Here is a 17,229-nt window from a genome sequence, read left to right on the forward strand (position 1 = left end):
GTAAAGTCCTTACATACCAAATGGAAGGGCAGTGGGCTTGTGGGAAGCTGTAGTGGACTGGTGTAGGGAATGGTTTGAGCAGCAAAGATTACTTCTAAAAACCCAATTGTGCCTCCAAGGACACACAAGGGAGCACAGTGTGGGGACAGTAGGTAGAACGTATCTGCCTTGAGCTTCCGGGCAGTTGAGATGGGATCCTGATATGTGGCCTCCTTCTCCCCAGGCTCTAGAGCCAAGGCTAACTTAAGATCAGGTCATCTTGGCACAGGGAAGTGGTGAAGCCTGGGGCGAGCTACAATCTAATCCCTAATCCTCCTCTTGCTCACCTGTGGCACACTGGGAATAGAGCTCAGGACTCAACAAAAAGTGCAAGGATCTGGAGGATTCTGAAACTTCCTCAGCTTTGGAGCTATAGCTCAGTGGGTAGAGAGTGCTTGCCTAGCATGGGCTAAGGCCTGGGTTCAGACTCCAGTACTAGGCAGGTCAGAGGGTCAGGAGATCTTTCTCAGCTACATAGCAAGTTCAAAGCCGGCTTGGGTTACATAAGACCCTGTCTAGCCGGCTTTGAAAATCCTACCTATGCTTACTGTAAATGTATCGAATCCACACTAAAATGCCCATTTTCCCTCATTTGGATTACCCCAGGACTGTGATAAGAAAGTCCCCAATTATTCATTTCCCCCCTAATCTGGTGTTAAATAAAAAAAATGGGGCCTCTCGTAGTTGATGACAGCTCTGATTTTTTTTTTTTTTTTAATGCTTTATGGTGTTAAGCCACCTCCCATTCCTGAAAAGGTTGACTCCAACCCCACCCCTCCTCCAGACTGACACTCACAACTCTGTGTCCTCCAGGGCCAGGGGTCGCTCCAGAGCCTGCCTTCGCCTCCTCACGGCCCCCAGGATCTTCTTCCGAGGCCCCAGGGGCACGCTGATGCTTCGTAGGTCGAGGTCAGAGCACAGCATCAGGGCCTCCAGGTCAATCTTCTCGTGCCGCAGGAGGGAGGCAAAGTCCTCCATGTGCAGCGAGGCCAGAAAGGTCTCCAAGGGGCTGGTCTCGGGCTCCAGGTCCTCATCCAAGCCCAAATCTAGCTCATCCCAGGGCAACTCTTCCCCGCAACTGCGGTCCTGCAAGCTGTTGGCACTACCTAGACTGTCGTCGTCCAGGCTGGGGGAACTATGCAGCCGACCCCGCGGCGTGCCTGCCCCATCCAAGCCCCCGTCCTCTCGGCCCAGCCCGTGCAACCCGCTGCTCACATAGTTCCTTCGAAACACCATGGTACCCAGGCCGGGGCGGGTAAACAAGGAATCGTGACCTGAGTCGGTGCTGACCTCCGAGTGGGCAGGCTCGGCAGCCAGCGTGGCACGGGAGACGCTGTCCTCGTCCGAGAGGAACATGTCCCTGAGTGGGGCACGGCCCCACTCCTTGGGGTTGGCGTAAGTGCCCTGGCGCACAAACATCACGTCGCTACCCAGCTGCAGGCCCGAGAGCGACCGGACGCTTTTGCGCCCGTCCTCGGAGACCTTGAAGGTGCCCTCGCCCCCCTGCTTGCGCCTCTCCAGCTTCTTCTGGATCTTGGCCTTGCCCTTGGCCGTGCCGTGCAGCGTGGCCTGCGAGTAGGGCAGCTGGCTGCCCAACGTCATGTGCTGCAGCCGGCGGCTCAGGGTACTAGACGTGAGGCTGGAGAAGCTGAGCGTGTCGGAGCGCTCGGCCAGCTCGCGCCGGTAGCGCCGCTCCATGCGCTCGTGGTGCTTGCGCTGCATCTTGGCGCATTCACGGATGCGCCGCTCCGCCTCGCGGAAGGCCTTGTCCTTCAGCTTGCCCACCAACTTGGGGTTGAGGCTGCTCTGCTTGGCCGCGATGGAATCCAGATAGCGCACGCACTCCATGTGACCCTTCATAGCGGCCATGTCCAGCGGCGTGTGGTAGTCATTGTCCAGGCACCAGATGTTGGCCCCGAAAGACACGAGGAAGGACAGACAGTGCAGGTGCCCATTGGAAGCCGCCAGATGCAAGGGTGTGTTTCCCCAGATGTCACACTTATCCGGGTCGCCTCTGTAGGGACAGCACGTAGAGAGGTAGGATGAGTCCTTTTAGCAAGCCAGACCTGGGGTCTGATTGGAAAGTATAAGGAATCTTGCGAGGTGAGGAGCAGAAAAAAGAAAGAAAGCCCACAGACATTGCGAGCCCCCTGGATCTGTTACGTAGCAACCACTAAGCAGAAGTTTTCAACCTGTGGGTCGAGACCCTCACTGGTCATCATATATTTGACTTCCTGTATCTCGTATATTGACATTATGATTCATAACAGTAGCAAAATTAGTTATGAAGTAGCAACAAAATAATTTTATGGTTGGAGGTCACCATGACATGAGGAAACCGTATTTAAGGGTCGCAGCATTAGGAAGGTTGAAAACCATTGCCCTAAAATAAACCCAGGGAGCTGAGACCTAGACTTCCAGGAGGCCAGCGGACTTGAGCCAACAGATGCGTCAGAATTACGCACAACAACCAGGTGTGTGTGTGGAGAGTGACCCAACCCACAAAGGGGCGGGGCGACCTAGGAGGCGGGGTGAGGCGGGCCGAGCTGGGAATCTCAGGGGATAAATATTTGATGCGCTGAGAGAAAGGAGTGAATTATTCATGGGCCCTGCGGGGAGCTGGGCCAGAGAGGTGGTGGGCCAGACCTGGGTCTGGGTCCCTAGGCAGGTGTGGTGGTTTGCGATGCCACGTGTTACAGGGTGACAGTACAAGAGGACCAGAGGGTGGTTGTGTGTAGGCGCTGGGCGTAAGCCTGAATGAACGTCAGAGGGTGCATGCTGGTCTACAGTGGGCACCGCCATATCTACAGGGAGCGGGGCCAGGCCTGGCAACGCCAGTGTTAGAGCAGGTGTCGGGTCTTGGCCTGGGCCAGAAGGGGACTGTGGGGACAGCCAGAACTAGAGAGGAAGAGGGCGGCGATGTGGTCCTGCTGCTCTCTCTTGTTCAGGCTGCCCTGTGAAGCTGGGTAGCTTTGCCCCTCCGGCAGGCCTCTCTAATACCTCCACATCTGACTTCAGACTATAGCCCACCCAGCTCTGCTGGCTTCTGTAGGAATCTTGTCTCTCTCTCTGGATCTAGCACTTGGCCCTATCCCTCACTCATGAGGCCACAAGGCCAGCTCAGGTCTGGGGAAGAATCACTCCTCATCTCAACACTGCCCCTCCCCCCAGCTTCCCCCTCTGATTACCAAGTCCCGTAGGATGCTGTAGGGAAGGGTGGCTCAGCAACAGTCCCTCCCTCTTCAAGCACAAATCCTTGCCTCTGTAGAATCTCAGGGCTTTGGGCAGCTCTCTTTCCTTCCAGTCCCCCGCATGAGACTCCCATAAACCTCTGGAATAAATAGGGCAGGGGATATAGTACCGTGTGCCCTCCTGGAGTCTTGGGCTCTGTCTCAACTGTCTGATTCCACATTGTTCCCACCTGCTGCTAGACCAAAGGTGCAGACACAGAGGAAGAGGGAAACATTTCCCACATATCCAGCTACTCCAGTACCATGGTCAGCACAATTTCTGCCCCTGACCTTGACCCCTCCATAGAGCCTGAGGCATCCACATGAACCCTCTTGGGGCATCTTCTTCCTGTCTAGGCCACTGTGGAGGCCAGTCCTACTAAACTGTTAATAGGTAGGATGGTTTCAGTAATGTGAGTTAGTCCCCTCCCTCAAACCCAAGCCACTTTAGTGATCCTGGATCCACATTGCTTGGCTCCTCCTCCAAACCCCTGGGCTCTGTGCCCACCCTTCCTCCCAGGACAATGACAGAGGAAGGATGGGGGGGTGAAGATGTTCTTTCTGCACACTACAGTTTCCCAATGCTGGGTCCCGCAGAGGGGGAGGGGTGCAGAGAGTTAATCACTGGCTGAACCAGTGACATTTGGTAGTGTGGACAGTGCCCGTAAATCCCAGAAGAGTGGAGGGAAGGCACAGGTTAGCATGAACCCGAGGCCCGTGGGAGCTACTGGTGCTGTAAGGACAGCCTTTTGGCTTCCAGGTTGGGAAGTAGGCAGTGAAGGTTTCTCCTTCCCGCCCCACCCCCTCCACCTCCAGTTCTAGGCCCCTGGAGATTTCCCAGCCTTCTTTCGGGTTCCCACCTACCTTTCACTGTTGCTTCCAGGCAACTCCCAAACATGTCTTTGATTTTTTAATAACTCTGCAGCCCCCATCCCATAATCTTGGATCTCACCCCCAAATTGAAGCCCTTCTCTAATCCCTGCATCGAGTCCACAACTGTCACGAGCTCAGCTTATGTCCCCTCCATGTGTGTCTCCCAAAGAATGGCAGGCTGCAGTGTCTGTCTATAGCGGGGGGGTGGGCGGGAAGCAGCTCAGGCAAGAGGATAAGCAATGCCATGAGGTTTAAGGCACAGGATTCAGGGATACTCACCCACGGCTCACAATGAGGCGCAGCGACTCCAGGTTGCCATGGTAGGCAGCCCAGAGGGTGGGGGTCATGCCATCCTCGTCAGGGGCATTCAGCTCCTTCCGGGTGGCCTCCTTGAGGAGTTCCAGATAGCCATCCCTGGCGGCCCGGTGATACTGGTCATTCATGGCGCCCGAGTTAGAAGGGATGGGCAAGGGGCACGGAGAAATGTCCCCCCGACGGGGAGGGCAGCCGGGTTAGAGCTGAGACATGGAGTTGAGGGAAGGGGCTGGGCAGGGCCCTGGGCCGCCAGCCCCTGCTGCCGCAGGTGGTGGATGCGGAGCGCCAGAGCCGCGACTACAGAAGACTACAGACTTAGTCTACTGGGACATCTGAGCTGCACACCCGGGGAGGGAGGGGGGATCTCTCACTGCCCAGGGAACCGCCCAGGAGCTTCCCCTGGGTCCTAAGCGCCATGCTTCTCAGCACACAGATGTGAGTCGAGTAGAATTCAGCACTCTTGCGCCAAAAGCATGCACTCTAGCGTTGCGGTCCTTGAAGCCCGCATATATAGAATTGCAGGTGCTGGATTCCCTGATTTCTTCACCAGTCAAAAGGACAGGTCGGGGGGTTGGAGAATGGCGCGTGAGGATGGGGTGGAGAGGCGGTTCTGATCTGGGGGACTGTGGGCCTAGAGAAGCAGGAGGACCCACCCCAAGAGCATCCTCCAACAGAGCAGCGGTCCCTGCCCTTAGCCTACACGCATGGGGTCAAACAACAGTTTTCCAGCAGGAGGCGCTGCACGACTACAGGCCGGCTGAGGGCACCGCGTGGGAACCAGACTTTGCAGCATCCAACCAGCATCTCTGGGCAGCAGTTGTAGGGATACGGGAAGACCGAATTTGGATCACTCTGGGGGCAGGTGGGGAAAGGGGAACGAACTGTTATCCTGATCTCGGGACAGCAATCACGATCCAAAATATAGGTGGTTCCTGATCTGCGACGGCGGTGTCTAGGTGCAGGCAGGTACCGGGGGTGGGGGGTCAGCTCTGCAGGCTTTTGGGTGGGTGGGTGTGATCTCTAAGCACCAGGTTACAGTGGGTGCTGGGGGCAGAGGGCCCTCTGGGTACTGCGATATGGGGCCGTGTCCGAACCCTGGCTGCACCAGCGTGACAAGGTGAGGGGATCTTAACAGGTAAATATAAATCTCACCTTATCTGGCTTCCCTAAATTCAGCTCGGAGAAAAGATGGATCATGTGAGTGGGACTGAGAGGTTTATGGAGCCGAGCTCTTGTGGCTGTAAATCACTCTGCCCTCTCCGGTATAAAGCACCGGTCCAGCCCGGCGTGGGAGAGAGGAATCGCTTGCTGCCCCTTGACCCCCAACTTGCTGTCGGCTCCCGGTTCAGCCAGGTGCGTGCCCCTGGCCAGGAGACTGTCAGCTTTGGGGAGTGGGACCTTGTAAGGGCTCTGGCCTAGGGGCCACTGCTTCTTCTCTCTGTGCAATATTTCTGGGCCAGGTGAATAAGGTGTTCCTTTCATTTTTCTCATTTTCCCCAGTGCTAGGTCCAGCACCCTTAGTCCCCACATTCCCGGGTTCCCAAATCCAGGGATCACATGGGAGGAAAGAAGAGCCCCCCTGGGTTGACTTAGAATCCTATCCTTGCCCCCCCCCACCCGGACCTCGCAGTGATCCCCTCAACCTCCTCCAGTCGCCCCCACCATGTCGGAGGAATTGGTCCCGCATCCCAATGAGAGCCTGCCGGGGCCTCGGGCCAGCCCCCGTGAGGTGTGGAAAAAGGGCGGCCGCCTGCTGTCGGTGCTGTTGGCTGTCAATGTGCTGCTGCTCGCCTGCACGCTCATCAGTGGTGGTGCCTTCAACAAGGTGGCTGTGTATGACACCGACGTGTTCGCCCTGCTCACCACCATGATGCTGTTGGCCGCGCTGTGGATAGTCTTTTACCTCCTCCGCACTGCACGCCGTCCAGGCGCCGTGCCTTACCGGGATGCTCATGCTGGCCCCATCTGGCTCCGAGGTGCCCTGGGAAATGGGGACGAGAGTGGGGTAGGCAGGGTGGGAAGCTCATGGGGGACCTGCAGGGTGTGACTTTGGGGTAGACAGATGTGAAGTTCCCTGGGAAGAGCAATAGGGCAGAAGGCTTCTTGCTATGAAATGCGGCTTCAGGGAGGGAAGCGGATCGTGGAGGACAGAGACAAGTGGAGGGAGCTTCTTTGCCTTATGTAGAGATTGGAGAGATGATCATAGAGAGGGCCTTTGTGAGGAGAAACGCAAAGACATGAGCAGCTGGTAAGGTCTGTCAGAGGCCTTGCCCTTACCTGTGCAGGGGGGGGCACATTGGATGTCCCCCTCTTCCCAGTCAATCCTGCACCATCTTCCACTTGCCTACTCATCTTTCAACCCTTTAGCTTATCCATTCACCTATTCATCATCTGTTTATCTGTCCCTCACCTTCTCCATTCATCTGTCTGTCCATCCATTCATCCACCCACCCACCCATCCATCCATCCACCCACCTACCCATCCATCTACCCACCCACTCAGCCATCCATCCATCCATCCACCACCCACCCATCCATCCACCCACCCACTCACCCATCCATCCATCCATCCATCCACCTACCCATCCATCCACCCATCCATCCATTCATCCACTTGTTTATGCTCTCTCTATCCATCCACTCAGTAATCTCTCAGTCCATCCATTTGTCCATCTATCGAATTATCTTTTCATTCACTCATCTTCATCCATCTGTTCATTTATCCACTCAACCTTTGATCCACCCATTTTCATCTTCCAGACACACATTTGCCCATTCATATATCCATCTGTCCATTCACTTACCCTCCTAACCTCTCCACTCAATCCCTTCTTCCATCCAATTATCCACTCATTCCCTATTCCCACCAGACTAACCCCTCACCTTCAGAACCTCCTCTCCACCCTGCAAGCCCTGCCTCCTGCCTATCTGATATACCACTCCCCTGCTGGCCCCGATCCCTAGGTGGGCTGGTGCTGTTTGGGATTTGCACCCTTGTCATGGATGTCTTCAAGACTGGTTACTACTCCAGTTTCTTTGAGTGCCAGTCGGCCATCAAGATCCTGCACCCCATCATCCAAGCCGTGTTTGTCATTGTCCAGGTGGGTAGAAGGAATGTCCCCGTGTGAGAAAAAGCCTCATGCTTGGCAAGAAATCTGGAGATGTAAGCTCCACACATACCCGCCCTCCCCCCTCCCCACAGCTCTGAGCAATTCCGCAAATGGCATTGGACTGTGTTAGAGATCATATGATCCTATAGACAAGGGGATGCTGACTCATGAAGTGGCACCTAAATGTGAGCTTCTACTTAGGTGTGCTGCAATTTTATTTTGACCTAAGTGGTGTCAATAATTAACACGTTGAGAGGTGCAAGTTGTGACAGCTGGCCCTGTCTGATAGAACCTTGGATGTCTACGGGATAGCATCAGTCTCTGCCTACTGTCGCCTGTGGTCATGACCATGGCTGGGGCTTGTTTGGTCTCAGTCATAGCTCTATGTTTGATATTTGTTTAGGAGGCAGGGCATCCCGTAAGTTTCAGTTATTTTCAGACAAGTTCAAATCAATTTCTTTTCTTTTCTTTTTCCTTTGATGACTCACTTCATGCAGCCCAGACTAGCTTTGAACCCCTGCTTTCACCTCCCAACTTAGGTGATTTCAGGAATGAGCCACACCTGGCTTTCCCAAGGGTTTTTTTTTTTTTTTTTTTTCTTTTAATGTGTTACATAAAGACAGTTTTGAAAGAGCTGACTAAGCCGAGGCAGGATTGCTTTTGCACAGAACCAGAAGAGAGGCTCACCTAGTGTAAGCAAGGTGGCCACAGAGACAGTGGCGTGCCTTGGAGCATCCCCCTGCCCTGCACGTGTGGCTGCAGCATTTGATGTAACTTTAGTCTTTAACATTTCATAAGTCTGAAGAATGCTCCGGGGAAAAAAATGAAAACACAAATACCCCCATGTCAGCAAGTCCTGAGGCAGGGATTCAGTGGTGGTTAGATGAGGGCGAGACCTTCCCAACCCAAAGGAAGAGGATGGCAGGGGATGTGGGCAAAGAAGCCAGAGATGTGGACAGGACAGTCAAGAGGTCAAGGTCATTCGCCGTTACATAATGAGTTCAAGGCCAGCCCTTGAGAAGCTGAGGTGGGCAGGTATCTGAATCTGAGACCAGCCTCAGCTACAGATGGAGTTCCAAGGCTGCCTAGAGGAAATCTGTCTCAACAACAAAAGCCTCAAAGACCTTCTTATCTTGAGACTTGAAGAAGGCCCGGTCTGAGGCTGACCTTGCTCCCCAAAATATATCACTCGTACCCATGACTCCACTTGCCAGACTAACACTTCAGCCCTGCCTGACCCCATCTCACAGGGTGAAAATATTTCACAGGTGACATTTTCCCAACCTTTAAGAAATAGAGAAGTCCTGAGCTTGCCTCTTTCTCTCTGTGCAGACTTACTTTCTCTGGATATCCGCTAAAGACTGTATCCACACCCACCTGGACCTGACCCGGTAAGAACCACAGTTCAGTGTCTGTGGGCCAAGGGCCCGCCTGGCATGAGAGAGCAGGCTTGACATCCTGGGTGTGGCTTTTCTCTTTAAGCCCTGGGTGGGATTTCAAGCCATTCTTCCCTCTCTGCCCTCTTGCCTTCTGCTGCCTAGAGTGTGCCCTTTTCCCTAGTGGGGTCTGAGCCACGGGACACCCACTATCTTAGCTGACATCCCACTGGGCTGAGCCTTGCTTCCAAATTCAACTCCCCTGTTCATGTGGGCCCTTCTGCCATCTCACTTCATAAGCCCACCTCTCAGGAGGCTCCCGACCCTGCCTTGCTTTGCCGGGGACCCATAATGAGTCCAAGACCTTATGAGCCTTTTATTCTCCTTGTCCATTACCCTGAAACAGATGTGGGCTCATGTTCACTCTCGCCACCAACCTAGCCATCTGGATGGCAGCCGTAGTGGATGAGTCCGTGCACCAGGCCCACTCCTACAGTGGCTCCCATGGCAACAGCAGCCACACCCGCCTCGCCCCTGACTGTAAGTTCCCAGTTAGCACTGGCCCTGTGGCTGCCAGGCACTGGATGGACGCTTTGGGTATATAGTCATAGTCAGTCAACCATGCCCTTGCCAGGGCATGGTGGTAAAGGTAGATTCTGGGGGCCTCCTCCCGCTCCTGGCATTCCTTTGGAAGTGTGGGTAGAGGTGACAACAAGAGTATATAGTGTTTCCTCATCCTTGAGGGTACAGTCTAGGCCATATTGTCCAGGTCTCCATCCGACCATGAAGGAACCCGGGCTTTCCTCAGAAAGGGTAAGGGTGAGGAAGCTGAAGAAAGAGAAGGAATGATTTAGCTTTTCCAGCCTGGAGAGGAAGGGTTGAGGTTAGGAAAACATGGCCCTAGCTTGCAAGGAGACCCCAGCATAGAAGAGCTGATAAGGGGCAACCTGGTGTAAACAGGGAATCCTGATGGGGGCAGAGCCCCAGGCAGGCAGTCACCTTAACAGACGAAACCAGAGTGAGGCCAAAGCGTTGGGAGTTGGCGTTTCCTCTTGGCTCACTCATTACAACCCTCAGACCTCTCTGAGCCTCAGCTTCTTCATCCATAGATAGGGGGTAATTCTGGGGCCGCAAGAGGCATTTGCTGAGGCCCCGGGTGTCCTAGACAGCACATTTTGAATTCCCCTCCATGCAGCACAGACTGAAGGGATGGTGGGAGCCTGGGCACAGCAACTAGAGCTCTGGGCTCTCTACAGCCCTCCCCACATTTGACAGACATGCTTCCTCCCCCAGACAGAGCCTGCCTATCTCGGGGAACAAAGGGTCATGGGTGAGGAGGGATGGGTGAAATGGAGAGGGGGACAGATTTGTGGTTCTGGTTGTCTTTTTAATCTGTGCAGTCTATGTACATGTTCCTGTGTGTGTGGGTGCACATGCATGTGGTGGTGGTGGTGGGTATACACAGAGGTCAGAAAACAACTTTCAGGAGTTGGGTCTCTCCTTCCATCATGTGGGTCCTAGGTCATCAGACTTAGCAGCAAGCCCCTTTACCCACCGTCCCATTGGATTGCCACTTTGCTTTCTTATCTCAGTAACCTGGACCTCACAGCTTCGGCTAGACTGGCTGGACAGCAAGCCCCAGGGATCTCCTGCCTCTGCCTCCCCAGCGCTGGGATTCCAGGCACATACCTCCGTGTCATTGTGCCAAGCAGACTTTCCCCAGGGCCACTCTGTACCACTCTCCCCACATGTGACAGCCTAGCATGCCAGCGGCTGTGTCCAGGCCCCCACCACGGTTCCCGTCCCTTCCATTTGTGCCATACCGAGGGCAGCTCAGAATGTGCTGTCTAGGATACCCGGGGGCCTCAGCAAATGCTCTTTTGGCCCCAGGTACTGTGGCATCAAACTCAGGTCCTCATGCCTGCATGCTAAGGGTCTTCCAAACCGAGGGGCACATCCCTGTTCCACACTTCTGCGATTTTTGTATATTTACCACAGACTTGTCTTGCAGTGTCTGGCACAATGACTAATTATGGGGCTGAATGAAAATGCCAGCTCTTGCTCTTGTGCTCTTGCAGCCTTGCTCTCCCACTCCTACCCCTCCTCTTTCCCTTCCCTCCCCCCCCCCTCCATCACGGCCGGCCTCTACTCCTCTACTTCTTTCTCCTCTCTCTCTCTCTCTCTCTCTCTCTCTCTCTCTCTCTCTCTCTCTCTCTCACCTCTCTCTCTCCTCTCTCTCTCTCTCTCTCTCTCTCTCTCTCTCTCTGCCTCTACCACCCTCTTAACTCTCCCATGACCTGAATAAACTCTATTCTGTATTAAAAAAAGAAGAAGAAGAAAAGAAAAGAAAATGCCAGGCACCATGAAGTCCTTTGGGCTGGTAGAGAGCACCCCTGGCCTCGCTTGTCACAGACTATGTTCTCTTCGCAGCAGAGCGTGCAGGAGGCACAGCGGAAGGAGACCCGTGCCCCTGCAGCACGGCCATCTGTCAGATCTTCCAGCAAGGCTATTTCTACCTGTACCCCTTTAACATCGAGTACAGCCTCTTTGCTTCCACCATGCTGTACGTCATGTGGAAGAACGTGGGAAGGCTGCTCGCCGCCACCCACGGCCACGGCCACACACCGTCCAGGGTCAGCCTTTTCCGGGAGACCTTTTTTGCTGGCCCAGTCTTGGGCCTGCTCCTCTTTGTGGTGGGGTTGGCTGTCTTCATCCTTTATGAGGTCCAGGTGAGTGGAGAGAGAGGCCACACTCAACAGGCCCTGGTCATCTACTATAGCTTTAATATTGTCTGTCTGGGCCTCATGACTCTGGTCAGCCTGAGTGGTTCAGTCATCTATCGATTTGACCGTCGGGCTATGGACCATCATAAGAACCCAACACGGACCCTGGATGTGGCCCTGCTGATGGGCGCTGCCCTGGGCCAGTATGCTATCTCCTACTACTCTATTGTGGCTGTGGTGGTGGGCTCACCCAGAGACCTGCAGGGGGCACTCAACCTGTCCCATGCCCTACTCATGATTGCGCAGCACACCTTCCAGAATGTCTTCATCATCGAGAGCCTCCATCGGGGACCTCCTGGGGCTGAGCCTCGTGAAATGCGCCCCAAGGAGCCCTGTCAGGGCATCACCTTTGCCAACCTGGATGCCATCCACACCTTGCCTTCCTGCCCGCCCACCCCCAGGCTGGTCAGTCCCAATCCAGAAAGCCCTCAGGAAGCGGTGGTTATCATCTCAGCCCCCAGGTGCCACTGGCGACGTCGGTGCCTAAAGGACATCTCTCTGTTTCTCCTGCTCTGTAATGTCATCGTGAGTAGTCGAGGGTGAATAGGTTGGGGGGCTCCCCTAGGTTGGGGGAGAATTGATGACCGCTTAACTCATTCTAGAACCTCATAGAAGAACAGGTCCAGAGAGGAACACCGTAGCTTCTAGGCACACTGAATTTCAGGGCACAGAGACAGAAGGCAGCCCCAGCCCTCCGGCCTGTTGGCGAGCTGATAGAGAGATCCCAGGGAAGGCTGACATGGGGGCTGGGTGGATATGAGAGGAAGCTGGAAGCTGATGTGGAGGGTAAGGGCCTTCAACCCCCTCCCGTGGGAGGTGTGACAGCTCCTGGGATCTTGTGACCTGCCTGCTTCTCAGAATAATTGGAACAGCCTCAGGAAGTCGCAGAGACCGGGGTAAGTGTGAGCAGCCCGCTGGCAGGGTGCAGTGGAAGGCCAGCTGGGAAGAGGGGTGTATACGACAGCCACCCCCTTTCCAGGTGACTTGGCAAAGCCAACTATAAAGAGTTAGAGACGTCATTCTGTGAAAGTATGTCCTCTGGAAGGAAACACCCCAAGCAAAAGCCCTCATAAGAAGAGGGTACCTTCCAAAGAGAAACATTTCTAACACAGCCACACCCAACATAGCCATGCCCCAGTGGTACACACACTCCCCAACACAGAAATAACTGATACAGAACCGTCAACCTGTGGGTCCCATGCCCCAGGATTTGCCCAACCCTCCAACAGAAAATAATAGGAAAAATGTCAGAGCCTATTGAACAGGGTTTTTTTTTCTTGTCATTATGCCCTAAATAGAACAAAGTACCAAAAATTTCCACAACACTTATATCGTGAACACAGTAATTTGAAGTGTACAAAAGGAAGTGTAAGTCATTTTATGTATCGTTTTATGTAAGAGACATGAGCTGTGTGATGGATCCCCAAAATGTTGTTTCCGGAGTGAGATCTTCCACCAATACCCATCACACCAATGGAACACTGCACATCTCAGGTGGACAAAAACCACCTCTAATGAAATCTATCTCCGTACAAAACAGTAGTTTGGACACCACCCAACGCCGACTTGCAACAGTCTTTCACTTTAAAGGGGGAAAAAAAAACTTCAGTCATCAACCCCCGACCTTAACAGTTAAAGCAATAAGGCTCAGAACCTCACTGTGTCTGGGACTCACATTGGGATGTGACCCCTCTGCCTCTGCCCTTCCTCCACCTTCACCTTGGCCTTTTGGTTGGGAGCTGGTTTTGTTCCAAGTATCTTGAGTGCAAATTACTCTCGGCAGCATCCTTCCCGTCACCCCTTTTCTAGAACAGAAACAGACTCAGGAGAGGATATGACGTCCCGTGAGAATGGAGTTAATTGGCATTGGCATGAGGCTAGTCTTGAACACTTGGCCCTTTGTCCCATATCCCACACCCATAAGGTCTGAGTTCCTATCTGGGGGTGAAGTAGGAGTCTAGCCTTAGAGTTCTCACACACATGGGAGGGATGGGGAGTAGATGTGACCCAGAGGAGGGTTGGAGCAGGGTGGCCCTAGACTTGACTGGTTCTAGTCTACCGCTAACACTGGAGTGAACATCTGCCCAGCCGGTCCAGCATCTGTATTAATTCCTTACATCACCCACTGAAACTTCTCTGTGATAGGAAGGCCAGGATAAGAGGGCGGGAAGAGTGACTTCAGATGGATCCCAGCCCTGGGTGACCCTCAGTCCCTGATGGCCACCAAACTAGAAGAAGGCTGGAAGGGATCCCATTCTCTCACGCTCAGCAAAGCTCCCAGAAGTCACAAGCAGGGCTCCTGATGCATGCCTTTCCCCATACAGCTGTGGATCATGCCTGCCTTCGGCGCTCGCCCTCACTTCAGCAATACCGTGGAGGTGGACTTTTACGGTTACTCCCTCTGGGCGGCCATAGTCAACATCTGCCTGCCTTTCGGCATCTTCTACCGAATGCACGCTGTCTCCAGTCTGCTGGAGGTCTACGTGCTGTCCTGAAACTCCCCCAGCACCTGGAAGGAAATCGGGCTGCCACTCATTCCCTGCCTGCCCAGACTAGAATTTTCACTAAAGTTTATTTTTCCAGGATGAGTTTTTAAATCAAAATCAAGACATGCCCATTTATTTCTGCATGACCCTGGAGCCTGGGGAGACCAAGGCAGGGAACCTGCTTCCTGTAGCATCCCCCAGGACTAGACAGGATCTGGAAATAGCATCTCTGGCTCTATCTCTAATCTCAGCCACATGGCCTGTGTACTCTCTGGAGATGGGACCAATAAACCTGCAAGCGACCCCTTTGTCCCCCTCTTCTTGTATCAGCCTTGCATGGGATGAGCTGTTTCAGGGTTGTTTTCAGACACTCCCCTTTTCAGTGGGTGAGATGAGCTGAGCCTATGCAGCAGGCTTTCTAAACGGTGAATAACAGGGTGACTGGGAGGGGCCAGCAAGTGCCCGTGAATGTGATCATCTTTCTTGCGATGCAGGGAAGTTAGGGAGGACTGATTTCATCGAATGCTTTACAAAGAAGGAAACCTGTGGATAATGTGCCATCTGTGTGTGTATGTCTGTACACTTATACATACATGTAGGTGGGTGTAGAGGTCAGAGGTCAACCTCAGGAGCTCTCCATGTTGTCCCCCCCCTTTTGGTGTGTGTGTGTGTGTGTGTGTGTGTGTGTGTGTGTGTATACACATGCATGAGCGAGTGTCCACAAGAGCATGTGAAGGCATTCTATTCCTTGAGGAATGGTCCCTCAATCAAATTCAAAACTCACTTATACGGCTAATCTTGGTAGCGCGCTAACTCTGGGAATTCCATCTCTGCCTTCTAAGGCTGGAACGACAAGAATGGCCACAGCCACGGGGCATTTGCCATTTCTGAGTTCTGTGGATCGGCACGGGTGTTTTATCTCATGAGCCAGCATTGCTTTTGCTCACACGTCTGCCATCAGATCCTGTGGGACTGGAGCTACAAACACTCGTGAGCCACCATGGGGGTCCTCTGGAAGAGCAGCCAATGCTCTTAACTGCTGAGCCATCTCTCCAGCCCCTATCATTAAGACAGGCTCCCTCCCATTCCTCCTCCTGGCCCTTGTGTTACATGTGTACTGCTACAGCCAGCTTTCCATATGGTGCTGGCAAGCACACTCAGGCTTCCACACTTATGTGGCAATCCTCTGATGACTGAGTGTTCTCAGCCCTCCAGATGTTTTTTTTAAACAAGCAGCAGAGGCTTCTGTTGTCCTCTTTAGATTGATACATAGCAAATGTGGCCTCTTTTTTTTAGACCTGAGTACTGGCATGTTGGTCACCTCAGACGGAGACTACTGTGTCTGTGTGCTGGGAACATTCAAGGTCTCCTCTCCTTATTGAGAAATACACAATGGATCATTGCCAGCCATTGTTGCCCTCCCGTGCTACAAAATCTCAGGAAGGTAATCCTCCCGCCCAACCGAACCTAACCCCATTAACCCAAGGCAGACATTTTTCCTTCAAAGCGTCCCAGGAATGTCAGGGTCATGAGTACAGACAGGGACATATTATAGGTAGAAGCAGGTGCTACCAACTTAACAGAAGCTGGGAAGGTCCTTACCTCCAGGGACCTCCCTTTACTTATTCAGCTTGGGGTCCTTGAAGACCCTCTCCAAAGCCACAAGACTTCCACATTGCCACAGCTGTATGCAGAGATGGAGGAAGGCAGGAGGGATTCCGAAAGCTAGTAGAGGGTCAAAGTTGGTTTTGTGTTACATTGAGGTTTTTGGTTTTTGTTGTTGCTTTATGGTGGTGGTGGTGGTTGGTGGTTTTGTTGTTGTTGTTTTTGGATTTTTTTTGTTTTTGCTTTTGTTTTAGTTTTTGTTGTTGTTGTGGGCTTTTTTTTTTTTTTTTTTTTTTTTTTTTTTTTTTGGACAGAGTTTCATGGAGTCCAGCCTCTTACCCCCTATGTAGCCAAGGATGACCTTTAACTCCAGATGGTCATACCCCACCCAAGTACTGGGATTACAAGTGTGCATTGCTAAGCTTGTTTTGTTTATTTTAAATTTTTATTGTATTTGTGTGTGTGTGTGTGCACACACACACACACCACTAGAAGTCAAAGGACAATTTTCAGAATCAATTCTCTTCACCTTACACAGGTCATCAGGTTTGTCGGGTGCCTTTGCCCACTGAGGCATCTCACGGGCACCAGCCAGCCAGTTTTTTTTGTTTCTTTGCTTGTTTTTTTCATGAGACTCAGAGATTTGAATGGAGGGGTCTAACAGCCAGAAGGGAGGGGGAGCCAGGTGGGAGTGATGACATTTGGGGGTGAGAACAGAAGACGTCAGAAGAAAGCAGGCTTGGATTCTGTCATCAGCAAAAGGTCTTTGAGGCGCTGTAGACTGGGCGGGATGTTGGGGATGTGAGACAGAGAGGGAAAGGAGCCAAGAAGGAGAGACCAGAGAAGAGCCTAAGGACTACCTCCTCCCACTCTGCTCCCCAAATCCCATCTCCCACCTAGGGTGTCTTTCACCCTAACTTCAGTTTTGATGTGCACAAAAAGATGATTCTGAGAAGCCGCTCTGGTACTTGGTCAGCTAGACCGGGTGTAGAAAATATGCGACCTCGACCAGGAGAGGAAAGTTTCCCATTCACAGCTCAGCCGCCACAAGCAAGTATGGCCTGAAGCCAGGTAGCTCTCTGTGCGGACCCAAGGACAAGGCACCCCATTCCATTTCAGGGGCTGCCCCCACCCAGACACCACGCCTCCTGCCACGCCCTCCCGCCTATCTCTCTAGTCATTGGCTTCCCGACTTGTGCCCGAGCCCCCGACAGAGTAATTAACGAAGGATTAATGAGATTCCCAATGTCAACAGAAAAATCGATGGGCCTTGGAGCCCGAGCGGCGACTGCGCAGTCTCGCGGGGGGGTCGGAGGGCAGAAAGAGCGTCGAGGCATCTGTCCCAGGGCACTTGGGACCTTACCATGACGGAGGATCCGCGCTGCAAACCAAGCGGTGGGGATCCCGCGACC

General features: G+C 53.2%; 2 protein-coding genes across 2 annotated transcripts; one reads left to right on the forward strand and one right to left on the reverse strand.

Moving 5' to 3' along the window:
- Window positions 1-831: 831 nt before the first annotated feature.
- On the reverse strand, window positions 832-4,585 carry USH1G (USH1 protein network component sans; the record flags this gene model as incomplete). The annotated part of the gene is made up of 2 exons (XM_080922267.1): window positions 832-2,053; window positions 4,422-4,585. 2 exons carry the CDS (start codon window positions 4,583-4,585, stop codon window positions 832-834), a joined length of 1,386 nt encoding a protein of 461 aa, XP_080778393.1.
- A 1,535-nt stretch (window positions 4,586-6,120) lies between these two features.
- Window positions 6,121-14,221, forward strand: OTOP2 (otopetrin 2; the record flags this gene model as incomplete). Its single annotated transcript, XM_080924144.1, has 6 exons — window positions 6,121-6,433; window positions 7,422-7,558; window positions 8,900-8,958; window positions 9,350-9,483; window positions 11,374-12,251; window positions 14,051-14,221. The coding sequence occupies 6 exons, from the start codon at window positions 6,121-6,123 to the stop codon at window positions 14,219-14,221; spliced, it is 1,692 nt and encodes a 563-aa protein (XP_080780270.1).
- Window positions 14,222-17,229: the final 3,008 nt, after the last annotated feature.

Source organism: Micromys minutus, assembly GCF_963924665.1.
Source record: "Micromys minutus genome assembly, chromosome: 10".
In the NCBI taxonomy this organism is placed as follows: domain Eukaryota; kingdom Metazoa; phylum Chordata; class Mammalia; order Rodentia; family Muridae; genus Micromys; species Micromys minutus.